Here is a 22,121-nt window from a genome sequence, read left to right as displayed (position 1 = left end):
TTCCTGCTGGCTATGAAACATCTTTTTTAAAAACTTCCAATATAGAAATCTAGCTGCAGAGGCCAGTTTGTAGGCCACAGTTGCGGTGCTGCAATTAGCCTTATTTGATCAACTGCCAGATCCCTGCACTCGGCAAACGGCAAACCAGAGCCAGTGGGTCAGGGCGCGCCCACGGTCGCTTCTCATGACCAAGGGTCCTGTGTAGAAAAGGTGGTTCTCATTCGTGGACTAGGCTTGAGTGGAGCTGATTTTCAAAGTGAGGTTACTGTTTCTCTTCTCGTTTGATGAGAGAGTTTTTTCATAGCAAGTCAGGTAAATTTTCTTAACCTGTCCCTACCCCCATTTCCTGCTCAGTGGGAGAGCGAGGCCACCACCCAGCCCAGCCACGGGGCCAATCTCAACAGCCTCCCATGGCCCGGGCACGCGTGGCCATCAGGTATCCTGGCTACTGGGACTAAGGACAGTGAAGAGGTGAAGGCCGAACACTAACCAGAGCTTCCGGCAAAGCCATGTGCGTCGTGGGGACTTGACACCAGCTTCTCCTCCTCTGTTGACTCAGAGTCTCCGTCTGGAACACTTTCCACTTAAGGCTTTTTGTAAGTTTGACTCCAGCAGTGACAGGTATGTGTTGTTTTAAATCCACTAGCCATGCTCAAAATAAAATATTCTTCATGTTTTAATTTTATACAATGGCTAGCAGGCACCTTAGTAACCAGCCAGAAATCAATTTCAACCACCATCAACCCCTAAACTACAGTACCAGGATGGCTGGCTAAGGAAAGGAAACGGACTGGCTGTAGTCTGACGCGTGCCCAGTACAAGGTGTCTGGCTGACTCTGTCCTAAATAAGGCTAACATTAGTGAACTAAGAACAGCGTCACGTAGCGGCCAAGCCGGCCTTCAGGAGCACCCTTCCCCAATGCGCTGGCAAGAGCGCCCCACTTTCCGGTCCAGTTTCACCATTTTCATGATGGCTTCCTCTCGGCCACGGCCCATGTGGTCAAACGTACAGTCATGCTGCTCAGGGAGGCGATGCAACATACAGAACACGTAACCTGCAGCAGTGGGGGAAGCAGAGAAGACAGACCATTAGGGTGGCCTCCACGTGCACAGAGCCCAGCTCTCCCTCAGGTCCAGAGAGCGGGAGGGCCGTCCAGTGAGTGGACGATGGTTGCAGCAGGGGCTCCGGCTGCTGAAGAGCCTATTACAACATCCCCCCTCTAACAAGACAGCCAGCACTTTCACGCAAGTCCAACGACGTCCTCAGAACGTCCAAGGGGCACATGTGCCTTCAATGCTGTTCCTGCCTGGACCCTGAGGGTGGAACCCCAAGGTGACTCAGCAGCGCCTGCCTCAGAAATGAGTGGGCTCTTGAGCCCCTTCCCTCCCAGCCCCACACAGGCGGGAGAGCCCAGAGCTGGCAGCTCAGCGCTTCCCTGGCCTGGACAAACCTCAGTATCTACCACAAGACACGCACTGCTTCTAGGAGACCAGGGCGGGGGGTGGGGCAGAAATGATTATGGGGACCGTGGGTGTGATCAAACCAAAGCTCACACATGAATGGGGGCTCTCAGAGGAAAATGGGTTACTTCAAGCACATTTAAAGAGAGGAAAGAACAGAAATGTCGAGCTCCGACTGGCATCTTAGTGGAGCCTGATGCTTCCAACCCCACCTGGTGGGCAGGAGGTGAGGCCCACACACTCGGGCCTCCTGGGAGCACAACGCTGGAGAACAAAGAGTTGAGGAGAGGCCGGCAGAGCAGGTAGAGGCACAGATGTAACCCCTCTGGTAGGAAACAATGAGAGGAGGCCCTCAGGGTGTCAGCAGAGAGGCTCAGAGGACAAAGGGAACACAGCTGTGTCAGGATGTGGCCCATTCTCCCCTTCTGGTCAAATTCTAGGAGTGCTGATGCGGGTGTGGATGTGTGCCAGCGACAGTCACCCGATGTTCCCTGGGTCTGTCTGGCCCTTTCTTTCAGGGGAGGGGGCGTGAGATCTCGGCTGGCTCCTCCCCATCACCTCATCCCAACAGATGCATCTGGTCATACCTCCAGGTCCCACGGGCCTAGACCAGGTCCACAGGACTGACCTGCAGTGAGCTGGAATCCTTTCCTAAACCACCTCTCCCTGCGCACTTGGGGCAGGCATCCCAGAGCAGTGCCCCCCGGCCAATGCTCTCCTCACTTATTCTCCAAGCAAACATCATCCCTTCTCAGAGATTTCTTTCTTTTAAGCCCAGACCCCAGCAGCCAGAGTGAATGGACAGCCACCACTTGCAAACTGTGATTCGTCCCCCTCCCCATCCTTAATTTTTTTCAGAGAAGAGGGGTGGAGGCAGTGATTTTAGAAGGATATCAGAAGTTGAAGCAAAGACTGGCCATGATGGACAACGATTTCAAAAGCCCTAACTTTTAAGATCAACTTTACCCAGAGAATATTCCTCAACTGACACTCACAGCCCTGCTCTGATGCCTTTAGCTCATGCTGAGTACGGACAGGTGCCCATGGAGGCCTGAGCGACCAGGCCGACCCTGGACCATCCACTGTACAGAAAAAAAAACAAAAAAACAAAAAAAGAAAACCACGTCACTAACTGCTTCCCAGGGAGAGCAGGGCAATATGTTTGACTCTAAATTAGGACTAGGTTTAAGGAGAGAAACAGAGATGAAATTTTTGTCTACTGAGAAGCTGAGCTCCCACTTGGCTCAAAAGCAAAGTGAAGATTAATGAGCTAGTAGTATATGTTATATTTACTGATAAATTCATTACTTGAAGATACTGGATACCAGTTGTCTTTCTCCTAAAGGATTTCACAGCAGAAGCGTGGATGGCCTCAATATGCATCTTGCATCTAACAAGCACAAACATCTTCTTGGAGCAAAGCCCACCTGGTCGGGGAGAACCTGCTGTCAGGTCGGGGTTTGGGGTAGGGGTACCAGCTGTGTGGCAGCAGAAAGCATGTGGAGGCATTTCTGTCGCCAAGTCCTGACATATTTCTATACCTTCAGCATCTATAATTAGGGGTGGGAAGATCCCTGCTTCCCTTCCTTCAAGATATTGGGATGATGCAGAAGAGGGTCCCAAGGGCTCTCCTCTCCTGATGAATGGTGCTGGCTGAATAAAAGTAGCAGGAAATGGATTACCCCTGAAATTAACTCAGCCCTGGCTCAGTCTAACACCTCAGTAGTCAAAGGTAGACTGGGATGGAGGGAAGAGGCTCCAATCTTGCCCTCACTACGCCCCTGACAGCTCTGCTTTAGCTTGCCTTCCACCAACTCCTGGGGACCACCTACTCGGTGGGTGAACTTGAGAGCCCCAGGTTCTGTCTGGAAAAGGAAACAGGGCACGACAACCACAAGAACTCCTGGATGTTCTCTCTACCCACCCAAGGATTCTCCATTCAGCCAAAAACACCTTATTTCTCTACTCAAGTTCTGTGTACCTCTGTCAGACACACCTCGCTTGACACTTGCCTTTGATTTTTGAAAGGTGAAAATCACTGAACAGGTAAATTTTTACCAGTTCAGCTGGGAGCAGAGCTGGTAAAAATTACAATATATGGCATTGTAATTCACTGGGGAAAAGTCTGGGGGAAATTTTGGAAGGCTAACTTCCCAAGTTGCTGCACTGAGGTTATTAGATGATATAAATTAAGCTCAATTCCCTCTCCTGTCAAGTTCGCTCACCAAGTGGAAGTTACATGCTGGAACTTGTCCCAAATGCTGAGTAGGTATTATCCACTGACAGCAGCCAATTGGCTAAATGTACTTTGGTGTCAGTAGTTGGGGTGGGCTGTTCTGGATATAGGAAAGCATTCGGGGGTGACGTGGGGGTGGTGAATCTTTATTCTCTTCTCTCGATACCCACAGACCTGTTTCCAGAAACCACTCAAGTGTCATGAACGTTCAATTATTCTCTGAAATCTGGAGACCACGCTGGGCATATGGAGAGAAGTGAGTTAGGCTGCTGGGGAAGCAGATTGTTCTCATTTCAGTGATGAACACAGTTTTAGAGCACAAGGGGATTTACAGCCTCAACACTTCCTCATGCCGTTTATTAGAAACCAAGTGGGGCCTTTCCAGAGTGGGTCAGCCAAGGCAGTGTCCAGAGGGAAAGAAAGCAGAAATGACACTGAACTGATCAGCAGAGCTGCGACAGGGGCTTTGGTATTATTATCCAGGGTATCATAAAATTCTTTCTCCCCGATTTTAAAAAGTTATAAATCATTATCAAACTCACATATGTACAATTCATATCCACATGGTCCCATAGTTCAGCATCATGTAGTATTAAAAACAATTTCAATATACTTTTGCTTATGATAGCTATATACATACAGTGCTTTGGAGAGATAAGCAGTAGGATAATGATTAAAAGGATGCCAACCCCCCAAAAGCGAGGAAAACACCCAAGGCAAAAGTTTTTGAAAAAAGATCAGCCTATAATACTAAATGTGGTTTAACCTCAGCCCTTTCCCCTGCCATATCACACAACTGCTGCCCGCTCCTGGGAGCCCCGGATCACTGGTTTTCCAAGAAATGCTGGCTAGGAGGAAGCTGCAGAGCTCCGTTAAGGCTGCAGAGCTCTTTTCAGTAAATTTCACAAAAACGCTCAAGAATTTGTGTGGGTGTTTCTTTGTTTGTCAGCACAGAAGAGCAATTTGGGATAAGCCCTTGATTAAAAGGCGAGGGTGCAGAAGAGCTGTCTAAGCACTAGGTCCCATGGCCCACCTTCCAGGCCCCTCTCCACCTGCCACTGCCTGGCTCCTGACAGGCCATCCTGGGCATGGGGAGAGAGGAGGAGGCCCGACCAGCACAGGTGAGACCAGTCAGCCGTCCTGCCCCCGTTCTGCAAGCTACGCTGCAAGGTCTCCGGCAGCTACACCCTCATTTCAAAAAAACCTTCAACTGAGCAGGCAGCCTCAGGGCTGGACGAAGAAGAGGCCTGCCCAGGGAGCCACAGGGGCTGAACCATGCTGGGCTCCTCGCAGGGTGCTGTGGCTGTGGACAGCAACAGAGGGGGCAGAGCAGGCAAAAGGCAAAAAGTACAATTCAAGACCTATCTTAACCCTCTGGCCTGAAAGGATCCCATGTGAATGAGAAACGCAGAGGCAGCACGCTCAGGTCACCCTCACCCTGAACAGAGAGGCCGGGGGATTCCTGTGGGAGGACAAGCATTTCAGTGCAGGCCGCTCACAGTTATAAATAAGCACACCTGGACTCAGCCCTCCTGGTGTAGAGCCACAGGCCACATAGACCTGAAGATGCTCGACACCTTACGTCTAAAAACACATTCCCGGCAGAAAATGGATCCAAGGTTCACTCTTCCAAGACTCATAAAGGTCCGACATGCGGGTTTCTAAAAATGCTCATCTGGTGGGAACCAAACTTCAGCTTTTAAAGCTAACATCTGAAAGTCATCCATTTCATTCAGACACCCTCATCCATAGCTAAATCTCACCTCTGCTCACACAGAGACGGGTGTGGGTATTTTGAGACTATACACCAGGATTGAGAACAGTCTGACAAATGCCATCATTAAGCAAAGATGATATAACTAACACCCAATACCTGACTATAAGTGCTATGAAGTTGTAAAGTATTTCCTGTGTCACTTACTTGTTGACAAAAATCACTGACAATCACTGCCCAAGAGGAACACCCAGGGCCTGAGGAAAAAGAGTCACTACCTCTCAGCCATGCTGGCAGGCAGGGGCCCTGAGGGCAGCTGAACCAGATAATTGGCCTCATCAGCCAGTCCCCTTTCCCCCCACTCCCCCCGCCCATCCTCAGGCACCACTGTGGTGTTGGGGGTGGGGAAGGTGTGTGGAGGAGGAGCTGGAGCACCGAGGGCGGAGCCAACCTGTCACCCCGCAGGCAGTACAGCCCCTACCCTTGGCTGAGGCCTGGATCCCCAGGCCAGTGCTTCCCTCTGAACCTGAAGAACTGAGCAGGGGTTGGAACTGTCTTTTTCCCATGGAATTTCCTAAAGGAGACAAAGCGATGCCAAAATTCACGAAGTCTGAACCCTTGACATTTTTATTCAATCCTTGCCAGACAGAAATGTTGCTTATTGGCTTTATCTTGGAGTAAAAAAGCACGATTTAAAAGTTGGCAGGGACTTCCCTGGCGGCGCAGTGGTTAAGAATCCACCTGCCAATGCAGGTGACACGGGTTCGAGCCCTGGTCCAGGAAGATCCCACATGCTGCAGAGCAACTAAGCCCGTGCGCCACAACTACTGAGCCTGTGCTCTGGAGCCTGCGAGCCACAACTACTGAAGCCGCGCACCACAACTGCTGAAGCCCACGTGCCTAGAGCCTGTGCTCCGCAGCAGGAGAAGCTGCCACAATGAGAAGACCGCGCACCACAGCGAAGAGTGGCCCCCGCTCGCTGCAACTAGAGAAAGCCCGCGGCAGCAACGAAGACACAACGCAGCCTAAAATATAAATAAATTTATGTTTAAAAAAAAAAAGTTGACAAAACTGGGCAGCTCTGGATACTTGTGGACTTTAATTAATTAAACATTTGTTTTCCTGCAGATCCCCCGACTCGGGGGCTCTCCCAAAGTGGCCATTTCATCAGTGAAGCCTCAGACCAGGATGGGCCTCAGCTCCAGCTGCTCCGGTGTTTTCACCTCACTCACAAGAAATGTTTTACACTTTCTTGCTCATTTGAATTTCAGATCGTCAAAGGTTCAAGCAGAACCTAAAAATACTGACAAGCCTTGGGGACCGAGGCACTGTAAAATGATCTCCAGGTGTGCAGCCTCAGGCGGCGCCATGCGTGTATGCGCTATCCAGACTGACACGTCTGTTCCCGGTGCCTGCCCACCAGCAACAAGCCCCAGGCAGGTGTGTCCAGGTAGGAGGTAAATCAGAGAATGCACCTTGACATTTTTATCCAAACAGCAAACAGAGCCCACCCAAGGCCTCCCAAAGCTCCCTGAGAAACCTAGGTAACAGAGCCTCCAAATCTCAGCTCAATAGGTACCATTTGCTATCTGAAGTGTCTATTTCAAACATAAACAACAAATATACCTGACTCGTGTCTGAAATGACCGGGCAAGCACATTAGAAGAAAAGAATCACATTTTTCCAACAACATAAAAGTTTCTTAAAACTCGGGACAGCTAACTGACCTCATAGCTCATTTGTAAGTACACGTTGGGAACAGCAGGTGGGTACGGGAAAGCCTGTTGGAAAGCATTAACCATTTATACTCCCACCAGCATTAATCCCTGGATTACACCATGTCCGCTGACCCAATCAATGCCCAAGGCAGAATCTGTAGCACAGAAATGCATTAAAGGATCTTAATGCATTTTATTTCATCAGGCCCATGGTACAGGCAAAGCAGCCACAGGTGTTTCGGGAATGGAACGTGTCTGTTTTACATCCTCCTCCATCCCTGACTTTGCATGGAGGAGGGAAAAGCAATCACACTCCAAGAAAAAGAACTGGATCGCGGCTCACTGAGTTAGCTGACACAGTGCTCGGCTGGGCTGGGGGTGAGAATGGGTGGATGGACAGAGTCAGCTGCCCAAGGAGCTGGAACCAAAGCCACAGTGAACCACCAAGCAGGCATCAGTCTCTTTTCCAAGGGGAAGGAAAACCTGCAATTTAGAAGAGCCCAATGTACTCAACAATTTAGTAAAAACCACAGAACAATACCAAGACAGCTCTAAAACAGAAGCAATCATTTTTTTCCCCCAAATCAATTAAAACATCAGTTAGATACAAGCTAAACACTACAACAAAAAGCACTGTGACAGAAGGCAAAGATACACAAGCCCACGCAAAGAGCACTCGCGAAGGCCCTGGGAGCGGCTGGTGGTGAGGGGGAGCTGGGCTGTCACGGCCCAGCTTAATGAAGCTCCCGACACGGTGTGTGCACACGTCAGTTCCCAAGTATAGAAAAATCCACCATTCTTGGTGTCCTTTATTGCCGTCTCTTCAGACTGCTCCATTCTTGCAAAAACTCTGACCTCTTTCCTTTCGTCCGTGGGGAATGTTCGCCCTGTCCCAGGAACATCTCCTTCTACCACCCGGCATCGAGAGAACAAGTCTTCCACCCTTCATTCCTGCCTCCACCCAGAAAAAGCCTTCCCTATTTTTGCCACAGGGTGTGTGTGGGAGGTAGGGGTGGGCCGGGCCTGGGGGCCAGGTGCCCGCACCAGGAAGGAAACTGTGCCCTCAGCTTTGACCTGAGAACCCTCCCCCAGCAAGCTCTGTAACCCCTTGGTGCTCGAGGAGAAGGGGGCTGGCTGCAGGCTCACGTTGTGCTAGGCTGTTTTACCTAGAGATGAACATATATTTAAAAACAGAGAAAATGGCTCAAGGCAGCTTCTGCCACAGGAATAATGACTTGCTCTTTCAAACATTTCCTTTCAGTAGCTGAAAGCAGGCAGCCAGCGTCAGCCTCTTAGGAGCTGGGGCACTTTTTAGCATTCAAAAGCCCTAGAAGGTGCTTGCATTCCTGGCCTCCTCTTTCCTCTGCCCACCCCCACCTCTCTGGGGCCTCAGGAGAATAGCGAGGTACAAGCAGGAAACTTCTTTTTTTGGGGAGACCTTATCCTTCTCTCTGCAGGCTCCTGATTTGCTGGCCTTCTCTTTCAGTATTTCCTTGTCCTGTAAAAGATTATGCTCTCAGAGAGGTCTCCTAGAAAACCAACTCCAAAGCTGCAGTGGAGGCAAAAAATAGGGCCGAACCCATCCTACCCAAGAGCCGCCGAGGGCAAAGCTTGAGCCCACGGGGGCAACTTAGTTAAAGCCAGGCTCCTCACACACGGGTCAGCAGAGAACTGTGGCCTGTTTCGCCACCCCTGAAGGCTACACTGGCAAGAGCCAGTTCATCCAAGTCCAGAATGTCCAAGTGGCAATGCCGTCAGGGGACACCAGACTGCAGATGCCATGCATCTCTCTAGAACAACACCTGGAAAAGAGAGGAATACTTACCCCACTTTTCTCTGCTGGCCTTTCAACAGTCCACATACTGGGGTCACAGGGGAGGACAGAGATGACAGACCGGTGTTGGGAGAAACCTCTGGCTTAGTCCCACCCCTGCTGCTATGGCACGTCCCTTAGGGGAACCTCAAGTTCTCTTTCTGGATAATTCAGTGAGGATCTTGTGCTCTGGAGCCCAAGTACTGGATTCGTGTTCCAGCTGCACTGCTTTGACAGTTGTGTGGTGCTAGTAAGCCATTTAGCCTTTCAGACCTTCCGGTGTGTCTCCTATAAACTGGGTTGTTACGGGCACTAAAGACTAGAGCAGCTGAAGCCTCGACTCAAGGAAGGTTGGCTGTTACCAGGATAGCTCTCCCAGCTGTTGTCACCCCTCACACCTTGCACAGTACAACTCACTCAGCTGGTTTCAAGGCTGGGTGCCCCCTCCTCCCCTGCTCCTTCCCCCTACTCACATGGCTTTCTTTCTGCTACACAACATTTTACACAAAGAAAATTTCTTTACACAAAGAAAATCCGCCTTCCAATGAAGGGGATGCAGGTTCAATCCCTGGTGGGGAAACTAAGATCCCACGTGCTGTGGGGCACCTAAGCCCGTGTGCTGCAAGTACTTAGCTCACGCACCTCTAGGAGCCCATGTACCCTGGAGCCTGCGGCCACAGCTCGAGAGAGAAAACCCACAAGCCACAACTAGAGAGATGCCCATGCACCACAACGAAAGATCCTGCATGCCACAACTAAGACCTGGCACAGCCAAAGAAAAAGAGAGAGGAGGGAGGGAGGGAGGGCAAGAAGAAAGTAAATTTTAAAATATATAAAAAATAAAAGAACATTTACTGCTGGTAACTGTGCCCTCGCCCCCTTTCCTGGAGAGGACCACCACCACACAGTTTACTTCCAACCACCTGGGTGAACAGGATAGAGCGAACGCAAGGTAAAGATGACTACTGTCTGGCTTTGGCTTTGGATGTATTTTTCAAATTTTTTTTGCAGTAGCAAGTTTACTTTCCTAATTATGCTTTTCTATTGCCATTATTAATATGAGCCTATATTTGCTGAGCTCACTCTGAGAGGCAACCCAGAAATGTCCAAGATGGCATTAGATGCTTTCTTGGAATTAAAACTTTGCTGTAATTCATGATCACAAATGTGCCAAGTACAGATAATGAAGAACTGAACGTAAACACACAGGTTCCCACTGACATTCGTTTCCTATTCTACCCTAGTATTTTGGTCAATTACTCCAGATTCCAAAGAAAATTAATCCTGGGGTAGCAGTTCAGTTCAAGGGAAGAGCAATTTAATTGATGCAAGAGAATTAACACAAAGCTGGCCGTTTAATCTGTGAGTCTGGAACTTTCCCCCTTCCTGGTCAATCTGTAACCGAGGTGCACAGCTCTAAAGAACACATGTCATCATATGTATTAATCACAAGGATGCACAAACTCCATCACGTGCTGACTCAGAGCTGCTGTCTCCCACTGGACAGCAACAGCCTGTTGCTGCACGGCAGGTGTCCTCACCAAGATCCAGGGAGGAAGAGGCCCGCTCTTGAGCTCCCTGAGGAGCAAATGGGCTGTCACTAGTTAAGTCTCCTTGACCCACAGCAAATGTCTTCAACGGCCACAGCCACTGCCTGCCACCTCCCACTCTACGGCCTAAGAACAACCCATCTCCTGCATTACAAGCAGTATCTTGACAGATACCTAACAGAAAATTTGGCTAGAGAAAATCATCTGACACCTGCATGAACACTTCCCCCAGCTCCGCCGCAGCCCCGGAGTACTTTTCTGGAGAACTCATTGGAATAACTACAGCAGGCCTGGCTGGCTGCTGAGGAAGAGAGCCACTGGGGGAGGTCCCCACAGGCCAGGGTCACCTGTCTCCCAGGTATCCACCAGGTACTGTACCTTTTACATGTACAGCAGTTGGTGAGGTACCCAAAGCAAAGAGGGGCACTTCTTGTCGTCCCCTCTGTCCAACCATGTCCCAGGCACTGGGGTAGAATATAAACTAGACAGTTCGGTGGCCCAGACTCTCAACTCCACAGAGGACAACAGAGAAAGAGAACACCTTTCAAATCACAGGAGGAAATAAGCAGCGGCCCCGCCCAAGCTCACACCACCCCATGAGTCAATTCCGGGATTCTCCAACACCACCACACCTCAACTTCTGCTCTCTTCCCTTTTCTTTTTTGTGCCTCAGTAACTATGGTTGCCTTAACTCCTGATCTGACAGCAGAGGGTGTTTTCTAGACTGCAGGCTCGAGGGCAGGTCAAGTTTGGTGATGTTGAGTACCCACACCAAGCAGCCTCTATATGCTGCTGCCCTCACCTCTCTGCAAAGCCTGCAGTAAATGCCTTCATTCCCTACTAGGTTCTGCCTAACTCTGAACAGGGATGGGAATAACATCTTAACAAATAAGGAGACGTGGAAAGCTGAGAAATTTCCTAGACAAGTCAGCTGATCCAATTACTTTAGGCACTTCTCCAATAAATTATAGGGCGGACTCACTTACCCTTTTCAGTTTGTGGTCTCTGAACTCTGCTCCAATATCTCACGGTCAGTCTTGACCACCCACATCTGCAGTGTGACAGCTCCTCTTCCACCAGCTAGGAGAGCACCAGCTCTCAGCACTTCCTCCCCACCTCACCAGCACTTGTTTCTTTTCAGTCTCTGGGTCTCATGCCCTTTGTGGCTCCGTCCTAGGGACCCAGCCCCCTGGCAGGGTGACTTGGAGTCTCAGAGGCTGAACAGTTCTAGCAACACCAGGCACTGTGTGAGAGCCAACAACCCTCCACCACTGTGCCTCGGGCTCCGGCTAGTGGGCGGCCTTCTCCATATCTGCCTTCCAAAAGACAGCAGCACCCCGCCCCCCAAATACAAGTCCTCTTTTGGTAACGCTGGCTACAAAGTCAACCAACACTGCAGAGCTGTGCTGCTATTTGCCACAGTCTTATTCAGGCTCATTTCCGACAACAAAGCAGCAAAACTTGAAGCGGCAAGGCTTTTCCTGGAGTCTGCATCTTCAGGGGCCAAGAGTTGAGGAGTGAGGACTATCATGTGATCTTGTCAGAACCTCAGTCTGCTTAGCTAAAAGCACTTTCCAGAAGCAAAAACAAACTTCACTGATATTGATCTCTTCAGAGGAAAGGTGCTATAGAAATCTCACCTAATAAATAAAGGATTCAAGCTCCAGTGTTGGGCTGTCAGTCCAGGAAGGGAAAGAAGCTATCAGACTCAAGGAGTCAAGAGTATTTATTGGTCATCTGTGCACTGTTTACAGAGCTCTAGTCTAAGGGCTGGGTGGAGGAGAAGGGGGGAAAAAAAAGTCACTAGTTCCCGGCTTTTAAGACAGCTGGAGACGCACAGAGAGGAAAATGCTGAAGGACACAAGAAGCAAATCAAGAAATCAACTGCAAATAAGATCAGTACAATCCAGCTATGTGTAATAAATCGGGGGCACTGAGGAGAGGTCAACTGCATAAGGTATCCTGGAGGAGGTAAGTTTTCAAGGAAAATGAGGACATGAATTAGCACTCAGGAGAAAATGGAACAAACACGTCAATGAGAATTAAGTGCCACTGTGTCTCTCATTATCAAGGCGCAGTGGGGGACAAAAAAGGGGCAATGCCATGGACCCTGTCCTCCAGAAGCATCACATCTAGATGGAGCAACAAGTGGCACATGGAACAGTGGTTCCCTGACAGTAGGTCGCATAAATTGTCACCAGTGAATGTTTCCTTGAGATGGGGAAGTGCTCAAGGAACTGCTAAGAACTATACAGCTGAAAATAGAGACAACTCAGGCTGCAGCTCAACGGACCTGGGTTCAAATGCTCCCTAATATTTCTGAGTTACTTAACTTCAAAGCTTGAGTTTTCACCTCTGTAAAAAGGGAGTACCATCTGTTCAACCATGCTTTTGTAAGGGTCAAATGATATAACACAGTTGCAGGCATCCAGCACATAGCTGATGCTCAATAAAGCTGTTCTTCAAAGATTATTGTTTTTGTTTTTTAATGAATGTATTTTATTTATTTATTTTTGGCTGTGTTGGGTCTTCATTGCTGCGCCAAGGCTTTCTCTACTTGCGGTGAGCGGGGGCTACTCTTCGTTGCAGTGTGCGGGCTTCTCTTTGCAGTGGCTTCTGTTGTTGCAGAGCACAGGCTCTAAGCGCGTGGGCTTCAGTAGTTGCAGCACGTGGGCTCAGTAGTTGTGACACATGGGCTTAGTTGCTCTGTGGGATCTTCCCAGACCAGGGCTCAAACCCTTGTCCCCTGCAGTGGCAGGTGGATTCGTAACCATTGTGCCACCAGGGAAGCCCTAAAGCTGTTCTTCTTCCTTCACCCAGAGGATCACAACTGCAGTGGTACAGGGTTCACCTATTCACTCATTCAGGCAACACTGCACACCAGGTACTATATAGCAGGGGCGGAGAGCTACTAAAGAACACAATATGGTCCCTGTCCTCCAGTGCTTATGGTCTGGGAGGAAGGACAGACATGCAGTCAATTTCAGTATGTTCTGAGAACTACAGCAACAGAGGCCAACCATGGACTCCACAGAAGACTTTTGAGCAGTCCCACAAGGAGATCAGCAGGTGAAAGGTTTTATTAAAAAGACTCCCATATTTTGTGACAGACTCTGATGAGGAAAACTATGGAGACAAGCACTGAGCCCAGTCTGGCATTCTGTACCCCACCCTGCCCTTGATGTCCCCACACTATTCTTCAGTCCCTGTGAATGAACTTGCTACTGGAGGAACTGGGGTGCTGGAAAGACAAAGCCACTGTGTTCAAGTATCTGAAGAGAAGCCTTGCAGGAGAGGAAGATGATCTGTGACAGGTCTCTCCAGAGGGCAGAGTGAGGAGGAATGAGGACATGTCATGTACGGAGGCTGGTTTTAGTTCAACGGAGGAAGCACCTAGTCAGTCTAAGCTGCCTGCAACAAGACAGGCCTCACTCCCTCCAGGCTGGAGGTGTACATGGTGGCTGGATTACCTGCCAGGGCAGGGCAATGCTGATGTAGTTTCTGCAGCATTAGTTCAGGGAGTTGAACTGGCACCAGATGGATAACTTCTAAGTCCCTTAAGTGCTTGGACTCTGTGTCAGAGAGTGATAGGTTTGTTAGGCAGGAGTGAGAGACTGGTGTGGTTATACACAGTAGGTCTGTGACCTGTAGTCTCTGTGACCCCCAAAGAGCCCATCTTATTCATGTGCAAGATGAATCACAGGTTTTATTAAGGCAAATACACCCATCCCCAAAGTTGAGTATTTAATTAAACCAAATTATCAAATAATTTTAATCAGACCAAGCAAGCAATGCTGCTCTTATAGCATACCTGTCTCGCCTGATTTTTCCCCTCTACCAATAAAAATTCAAGGCAGATAAAAGTATGTAAAAATAAATAATGCTAAGGTTTTCTCTCTAAACCTTATTCCTTAAGTCAATTATTCCATTGGGAAACCCTCAGGTTGTACATGTACGCTGGCATCAAGAATTTCCATGGAGGGCTTCCCTGGTGGCGCAGTGGTTGGGAGTCTGCCTGCCAATGCAGGGGACACGGGTTCGAGCCCTGGTCTGGGAAGATCCCACATGCCGCGGAGCAACTAAGCCCGTGCGCCACAACTACTGAGCCTGCACGTCTAAAGCCTGTGCTCCGCAACAGGAGAGGCCACGACAATGAGAAGCCCCGCGCACCGCGATGAAGAGCGGCCTCCGCTCACCGCAACTAGAGAAAGCCCACGCGCAGAAATGAAGACCCAACACAGCCATAAATAAATAAATAAATAAATAAATATTTTTTTTTAAAAGAAGAATTTCCATGGAGACTGGGCCAGACATTCTCCCATTCACCTGCTTAGGCCTGCCTTCAAACACTACCACAAAAGGACGTTCCCCTAAAGAAAAGCAGCAGGCTCACCAGAACACCACATTTCTTTGACTTCTAATTTTTTCTTGTATATTACAAGAAATAATAACAGATGGGGTACCTACTATAGGCCACATAACTCTAACAGGGGCAGTGGGAAGCTACAGAACAACACATGGCCCTGCTCTCTGAGTATTTTAGAATCTGGCAGGAGAGAGGAGACCAGTGGAGGAAGGCATGTGTTAAACACTCAGAAGATGTAAATCTCTGATTGAAAGAGAATGGAGTTGCCTAGATCTGACATAAAACCTCTGATGTGCATGACCTCACTGGAAATTTCTAGTAACTCTATTTTGTCTTAAATTATCTTTACATTTCCTATGAAGAAACGAGCTATTAAGTGTATAGGCAGTATATCAAACTTTGGGGTATATTAGAATTGCCTGAGCAACTGCATTTTTGCTTTCCAAAGATGCATCCCCACCTACTCAGGGACTCTGAAGTGCTGGTCTGAGGCCTGCACTTTTTAAGAAATTCTACTCAAGGGCTTCCCTGGTGGCGCAGTGGTTGAGAGTCCACCTGCCGATGCAGGGGACACGGGTTTGTGCCCCGGTCCAGGAAGATCCCACATGTCGCGGAGCGGCTGAGCCCGTGAGCCGTGTCCGCTAAGCCTGAGCATCCGGAGCCTGTGCTCCACAACGGGAGAGGCCAGAACAGTGAGAGGCCCGCGTACCGCAAAAAAAAAAAAAAAAAAAAGAAGTTCTACTCAAGAGGGAGTCACATAAGAATCTAGTATGAAGACAGAGAGTGTTTACTAGCAGATATCTGCATACGATGTACTAAACACAAATTAATTTTAACTACACACATAAAAGGCACAAGAAAGGACATTTCTTTAGTAACACTTTGTGAACAATTTGATATCAATTTTGAAAGAAATTATATTTTAATCCTGTTATTTTGACTAAATACTATTTTTACCACAACTGGTCTAATTTGGTGACATTTTGCTGTGAAGTGTCCATATAAGAGTCCCAAGTCCTGAACAAGGTTCTGGAGGCTGAACTAATAAGAGGAGGTTAAGAGAGTCAGGTGTATTAATCTGGAGGAAAGACCAAGAAATCTTCTGGGTACTTCAGAGGAGATAAGAACAGAAGTCCCCCAGGGATGGCCAAGAATATGTGACAAGAAGCTGTAGTCAGTGGGGGCTGAAAGCCATGCTGGAGGGAGGGAGAGTGGGCTCTGCTGTGAGCAGTTATGTTGGTCAGAAACTCTTCAGCAGTCCTTGAGTTTCAGATCAAAGCCTGTGTGAAACAGATATGAGGCTAGTGGCAACTTTTCTGGCCTTAGTTTCCTCATTTACAACAAACAAAAAAAAGGGGGGGGGGGGCGTTGGACTAAATGATTGCTAAGGCTCCCTCTCATCTTGGTGGTATGTGATTCTATTACCTATCTACCCACAATTTTTTTGTGATTTTGTATTGTAGTAATAAAAGCATTTAATTCAAACAAAGCATTTCTCAGCATGGTTTGCTTTCATTATCTCAAGTGAGAATAACCCAGAACGGCATCTTGGGTTATAAATCTGTTATGATTTTGGTTTTGAAAAAAGAGGAGTGCCCTCAGGTCACAGGCTTTCCCCACTATGGCTGGACAGACATGTTATGACTCTGAACAAAGGGCATGTGTTTCAATCATAAGCATGGGACAGGAGAATTCTTTAAAACACACCTTTGTTCACCTTTTTTAGGTCACATCGTAGCTCACCATGAGCTGTATCAGCTGTTTTGGGAGAATGTATTTGAACATTTCCTATGTTTTCCTACAATGTATTCCACAGGTAACAACTATTAAACTTTGTCAGGATGGAGAACAGCTATGCAAAATCTACAGCTAAATCATACATAAATGGTAAAAAACTGAATGCTTTCTATGTAAAATCAAAGAAAAGGCAAGGAAGTTCATTCTCAACACTTCTATTCAACATCATGCCAGAGGTCCTAGCCAGTGCAGTAACACAAGAAACAGAAGTAACAGGCATACAGATTGGAAAGGGGTAAAACTGCCCTTATTTGCAGATGGCATGATCATGGATACAGAAAACCCTAAGGGAATCCAGTGAATTTAGTAAGGTTGCTAAATTTATCTTTAGTAAGATAAATTTACTTTTTATCTTTAGTAAGATAAAAGATCATATACAAAAACCGGCTGCACTTCAAAGTGGCAGCAAAGAATAATCTGAAAATAAAATTTTTAAATTCTATTTACAATAGCATCAAAAAGCTAAAACACTTATGAATAAATTTAACAAAGAATAGAAACTGAAAAATATAAAACACTGCTATGAAATTAAAGAAGACTTAAATAAGAGGAGAGACATATCATATTCATAGGTTGGAATATTGTTAAAATGGCAATTCTGTAAATCTTTTTAAAATGGGCAAGATATCTGAAGTATAAACAGACTCTTCAGAAAAGAAGATATATGAGTGGCCAAAAGGCATATGAAAAAGATGCTTAACGTCACTGGTCATTAGAGAAATGAAAATTAACATACGACAGTGAGATGGCACCACACAACCACTAGAATAGCTAAAGTTAAAAAGAATGACAATATTAAATGTTGGCCAATCATGGAGAAATTGGAACCCTAATACACTGCTGATGGGATTTTCTTAGAAAATGACCATTCAACCTGGCAATTCTACCTCTGTGTATTTACCCAAGAAAGTAAAACATATGTCCATACAAAGACTTCTGCATGAATATTTATAGCAGCTCTACTCATAATATCCCCAAACTGGCAACAACCCAAACGTATGTCAAATGGTAAATGGATAAACAAATGTGATTATCCATACAATGAAATAATACTCAACATTAAAGAGGAATGAACTACTGATATGTAACAACATGGATGGATCTCAAAAACAACATACTATGTGGACACAAAAGACTGTATATATATACACTGTTTGAATCCACTGATGCTAAAATTCTAGAAAAGGCAAAATTATACCAACAGAGGCAGATCAGTGGTTGCCTGGGGCTAGGGTAGGAGAGTGTAGTGACTGACTGAAAATGAGACACGTGGGAACTTTTTGGGGTAATGGAAGTATTCTAAAATTTGAATTTGGTAAGGGCTTGTACAACTTAAAGTTACTAAAACTCACTGAACTATAAAACAGGTGAATTTTATGGTATGTATATTATATATCAAAAAATCCAAAACACACACACATATAACACACACCTTGCTAGGCAAAGAACTAACTGAAATTATTTACTCTTAGAATTAAAAAAATTCATTTCCTTTTACAATAAGCCATTTTTTCTCTCCATAAAGAAATATCCTAAAACAGGGTAATCTATCCAAGTAGTTTTTTGTTGTTGTTGTTGTTGGTTTTTTTTTTTTTTGTGGTACGCGGGCCTCTCACTGTTGTGGCCTCTCCTGTTGCGGAGCACAGGCTCCGGACGCGCAGGCTCAGCGGCCATGGCTCACGGGCCCAGCCGCTCCGCGGCATGTGGGATCTTCCCAGACTGGGGCATGAACCCGTGTCCCCTGCATCGGCAGACGGACTCTCAACCACTGCGCCACCAGGGAAGCCCTATCCAAATAGTTCTGATTAAATTATTATTGTGTTGTTATTGCTAAGACTGGACTATAGAAATAGTTGCAAATTTGCTATCCAGATGGAAAATATTCACTTCATGGGACAAGGGTCTGCTGGTTTGCCTGTCGGTAGGGTATGAGTGGAGAAGTGACACAGGCTTCAGTAAATGTGCTCTGCACATTTTGTATTTTAAAAGCTTGGTCTTTGATGCTCCTTTGCTGGGGAGGGGAGCTCTTCATGTTTCTAATATCTCTCTACAGCCTTGTTAAAGGACATATGGTAGCTTGGATCTCTGGGACGTGGTAAACTAATGGGCCAAATATGTGGAGCTAGTGTTCAGTAAAGGTTTGATTTGTTTTGCTCTAACACCTCAACTTGCAATTTAGAGGAGCAGCAGAGGGACTAATCTGTTCGGTTTTAGACCAGAACTCTTACACATTAAAGATTAAATGGGGACTACAAATAAGCATACTCTTGTTTAGGTGAAAGTACAGTGAGAGTGAAAGGAAGAGAGTAGCAAAGGGAGAACATTTTCTCAATTTGCCTCAAGACTTTCAATTACTCTTAGCTCTCATATATACAGTAACTCCCATCAAAGGTTTTCTGTTGCTGCTGTTGTTTTTGTTTTTGCTTTTGGGAGGGTGGGCAGGCATCTCCTTCTCTTGAGCCGTAAGGTAACATAACACCCAGCTGCTGTCTCAGAAGTGCTGGAAAAACTTTAGCCTTTCACTGCCAGCCTCAGCATAAAACAACAGGAGCTCCTAAAGGGCTGGGATCTTGGTCACCACACTATACAACACACTGCAGAGCATGGACTCGATACTCAACGGCAGTAATGATAACACCTAACTGGCCAAACCAATTTGTTCATGATAAAGGATCTCAGGTGCTTCCATGGATACTAGGGTTTTCTGACAGATCCAGGCTAGAACTCTGTACACAGAATAAGGCCTTTTATAAGAAAATATAGCCTCGCTTTCTTTGAGACATAGGACAGAATGCCAAATGTCCCTGACAGTTTTAAATCACACTTGGAAGAGAGTTAAAATAAAGGCCTAGATGTGGGCTTATTTGTGGTGGTTTCTGATGCTGGTGGAATGGACCAGCCTGGTAGTTTCACGTCACCTACATGCTTCATAATCACCACAGCTCCTCGCCCCACACTCAACCTCAGAATATCACTATCCGTTCACCACTCAGTCGGTCCCCTGTAGTGGACGGGGATGGCTGTGACACGTGCACATTCCTTTCCACTTTGTGAATCAGTTCACATTCTCCCTAGATCACTCCTCTAAGAAGATTCAACAGCCTCCTGGGCTTTCCTATGTGCTTAACTTTTTTAAAAAAAAAGTCAAATTAGGGCTTCCCTCGTGGCGCAGTGGTTGAGAGTCCGTCTGCCGATGCAGGGGACACGGGTTCGTGCCCCGGTCCGGGAAGATCCCACATGCCGCGAAGCGGCTGGGCCTGTGAGCCATGGCCGCTGAGCCTGCGCGTCCGGAGCCTGTGCTCCGCAACAGGAGAGGCCACAAGAGTGAGAGGCCCGCATACCGCAAAAAAAAAAGTCAAATTAGATCGTGTTGACCACATTCAAACCACTGATAGCTTTTCACTGCAAACCAATGTCCAAACCCTACAGCCTGGAATCTGGAATCCCTTCCCTCCTTTTCTAGCAGTCTCTCCTCACTCAACCCCAAGCCTCCATCGGGCTGCACAGAGGTCACCTGCAGAACACCAGCTTGGTCCAAGCATCCCCTCTTTCTGCACTTCTAAGTCCCACCCTTCCTTTAATGCCCCTATTGTGGAAGCCTGTCCAGAGTCTTCCAGTTGGAATTAATCTCTCCCTCCCCATATTCCTATAACATATGGCCTGTACCTTGATTAAAACTCTTATGGTATGCTGCCCTGGATGCCACTTATTTCATGCATGTGCCTGCCGTCCACTCAGGACCAGCAAATTCCTACTCTGAATGCCTATTTAAATCAGCTTGGGGGATCTTGGAAAAGTGGCTGATTCCAGGACTAAGCAAGTACAAGATGTGTCCAGAACACATCATGTGAGGCCAGAGAGTAAGAAAATGCTTTTTAAAAAACGGGAGGCAGGGACACTTCCCTGGTGGCACAGTGGTTAAGAATGCACCTGCCAATGCAGAGGACACGGGTTCAATCCCTGGCCCAGGAAGATCCCTCATGCCATGGAGCAGCTAGGCCCATGTGCTACAACTGCTGGGGCCCGCGTGCCTAGGGCCTGTGTTCTGCAACAAGAGAAGCCATTGCAGTGTGAAGCCCGCGCACCGCAATGAGGAGTGGCCCCGGCTCCCTGCAACTGGAGAGGGCCCGTGCACAGCAACGAAGACCCAACGCAGCCAAAATTAATTAATTAATTAATTAGTTATTTAAAAAAAACAAAAACAGGAGGTATGTCACAAAAATACAGAATTCAGCTTGAAGGAACTTCCACTGGCCAAATCTGAGACAATTTGAGCAACAAAATAATTAAGTACAGTAATGAATTATAAACCACTGAAAAATATAAGAGCCCAATGAGTCCAAACCAATAAGAGATAAATAAATGGGGGAGGAGAATGCTCCGTGCAAATGGTAAATGCAGGAGAAGGACTGGAGCATCATTTTGCAACCATCATAGTAAAGACTGGTTCAGGCAAGAATCATTAATGGATGCTAAATCTAGGAGACCTTTTTGATGATGATCAGGACATTTATATAGTCAAAGTGTTTCCCACAGATTGCTTACTAGTTGCAAGGGCAAAAATTCTATTTTTAGAGACATCAGGCAACACCCAGACTGGGTGAATGAAGCAAAATTAACATCAATAATGAGATGCAGATAAACATCCGTGCCTCCCAATGAAGAACCCTGAGGCGGACACAACATCACCCAAGCAGCATTCTGGCTGGGAATATATAACCTGAATCTAATCATGAAGAAACATCAGACAACCTCCAAACAAGGAGTGCTCTATTTAAAAAAGTGGGGGCCTTCCCTGGTGGCGCAGTGGTTGAGAGTCCGCCTGCCGAAGCAGGGGACCTGGGTTCGTGCCCCGGTCAGGGAAGATCCCACATGCCACGGAGCGGCTGGGCCCATGAGCCATGGCCACTGAGCCTGCGCGTCCAGAGCCTGTGCTACGCAACAGGAGAGGCCACGACAGCGAGAGGCCCACATACCGCAAAAAAATAAATAAATAAAAAATAAAAACGTTGGGGGTTGGGAAGGGTAAGCAGAGGAGGGTGGAGAAATGTAGCCTTCAAAATGTCAATATCATTAAAAACAAAGAAAGGCAATGAAAATGTTCCAGCTTAAGAGTCTAAAAGAGACATGACAACTAAATTCAACACTTGATCATGGACTGGATTCTGTACTAGACGGAGGAAAATGCTTTTATGAAGTATATTATTGGATCAACTAGCAAAGCTAGGATATGGACAAGAGATCTGATAAAAGTATTTATCAGTATCAATTTACTGAAGCTGATAACTGTGCTGCGGTTATATGAAATAACTATTCTCAGGAAACATTCATTGAAGTTTATAGGGATAAAGGGTCACAATGTTTGCAACTTACTTTCAAATGGTCCAGGACAAACTTTTAATTTCCAAAATGTAAAAAAAAACAATACCCAGAAACCTTTTCTGATTTAATTGTTAAGTGTGAGGC

At 47.0% G+C, this 22,121-nt stretch overlaps 1 protein-coding gene across 1 annotated transcript in view; it reads right to left on the bottom strand.

Annotated features, from left to right (window-relative positions):
• Positions 1-658: 658 nt before the first annotated feature.
• The window catches only part of ZFAND3 (zinc finger AN1-type containing 3), a 160,715-nt gene continuing 139,252 nt past the window's right edge, over positions 659-22,121 (bottom strand). The window contains exon 5 of the mRNA XM_007458309.1: positions 659-1,055. Within this exon, the coding sequence (XP_007458371.1) occupies positions 901-1,055 (155 nt within the window). The 3' untranslated portion in view covers positions 659-900. The remainder of the gene's footprint in view (positions 1,056-22,121) is intronic.

The sequence above is a fragment of the Lipotes vexillifer genome, unplaced genomic scaffold (genome assembly GCF_000442215.2).
Source record: "Lipotes vexillifer unplaced genomic scaffold, Lipotes_vexillifer_v1.1 scaffold4, whole genome shotgun sequence".
NCBI lineage: Eukaryota > Metazoa > Chordata > Mammalia > Artiodactyla > Lipotidae > Lipotes > Lipotes vexillifer.
The sequence above is the reverse complement of the archived record's forward strand: the minus strand, read 5'-3'. Positions and strand labels throughout refer to the sequence as shown.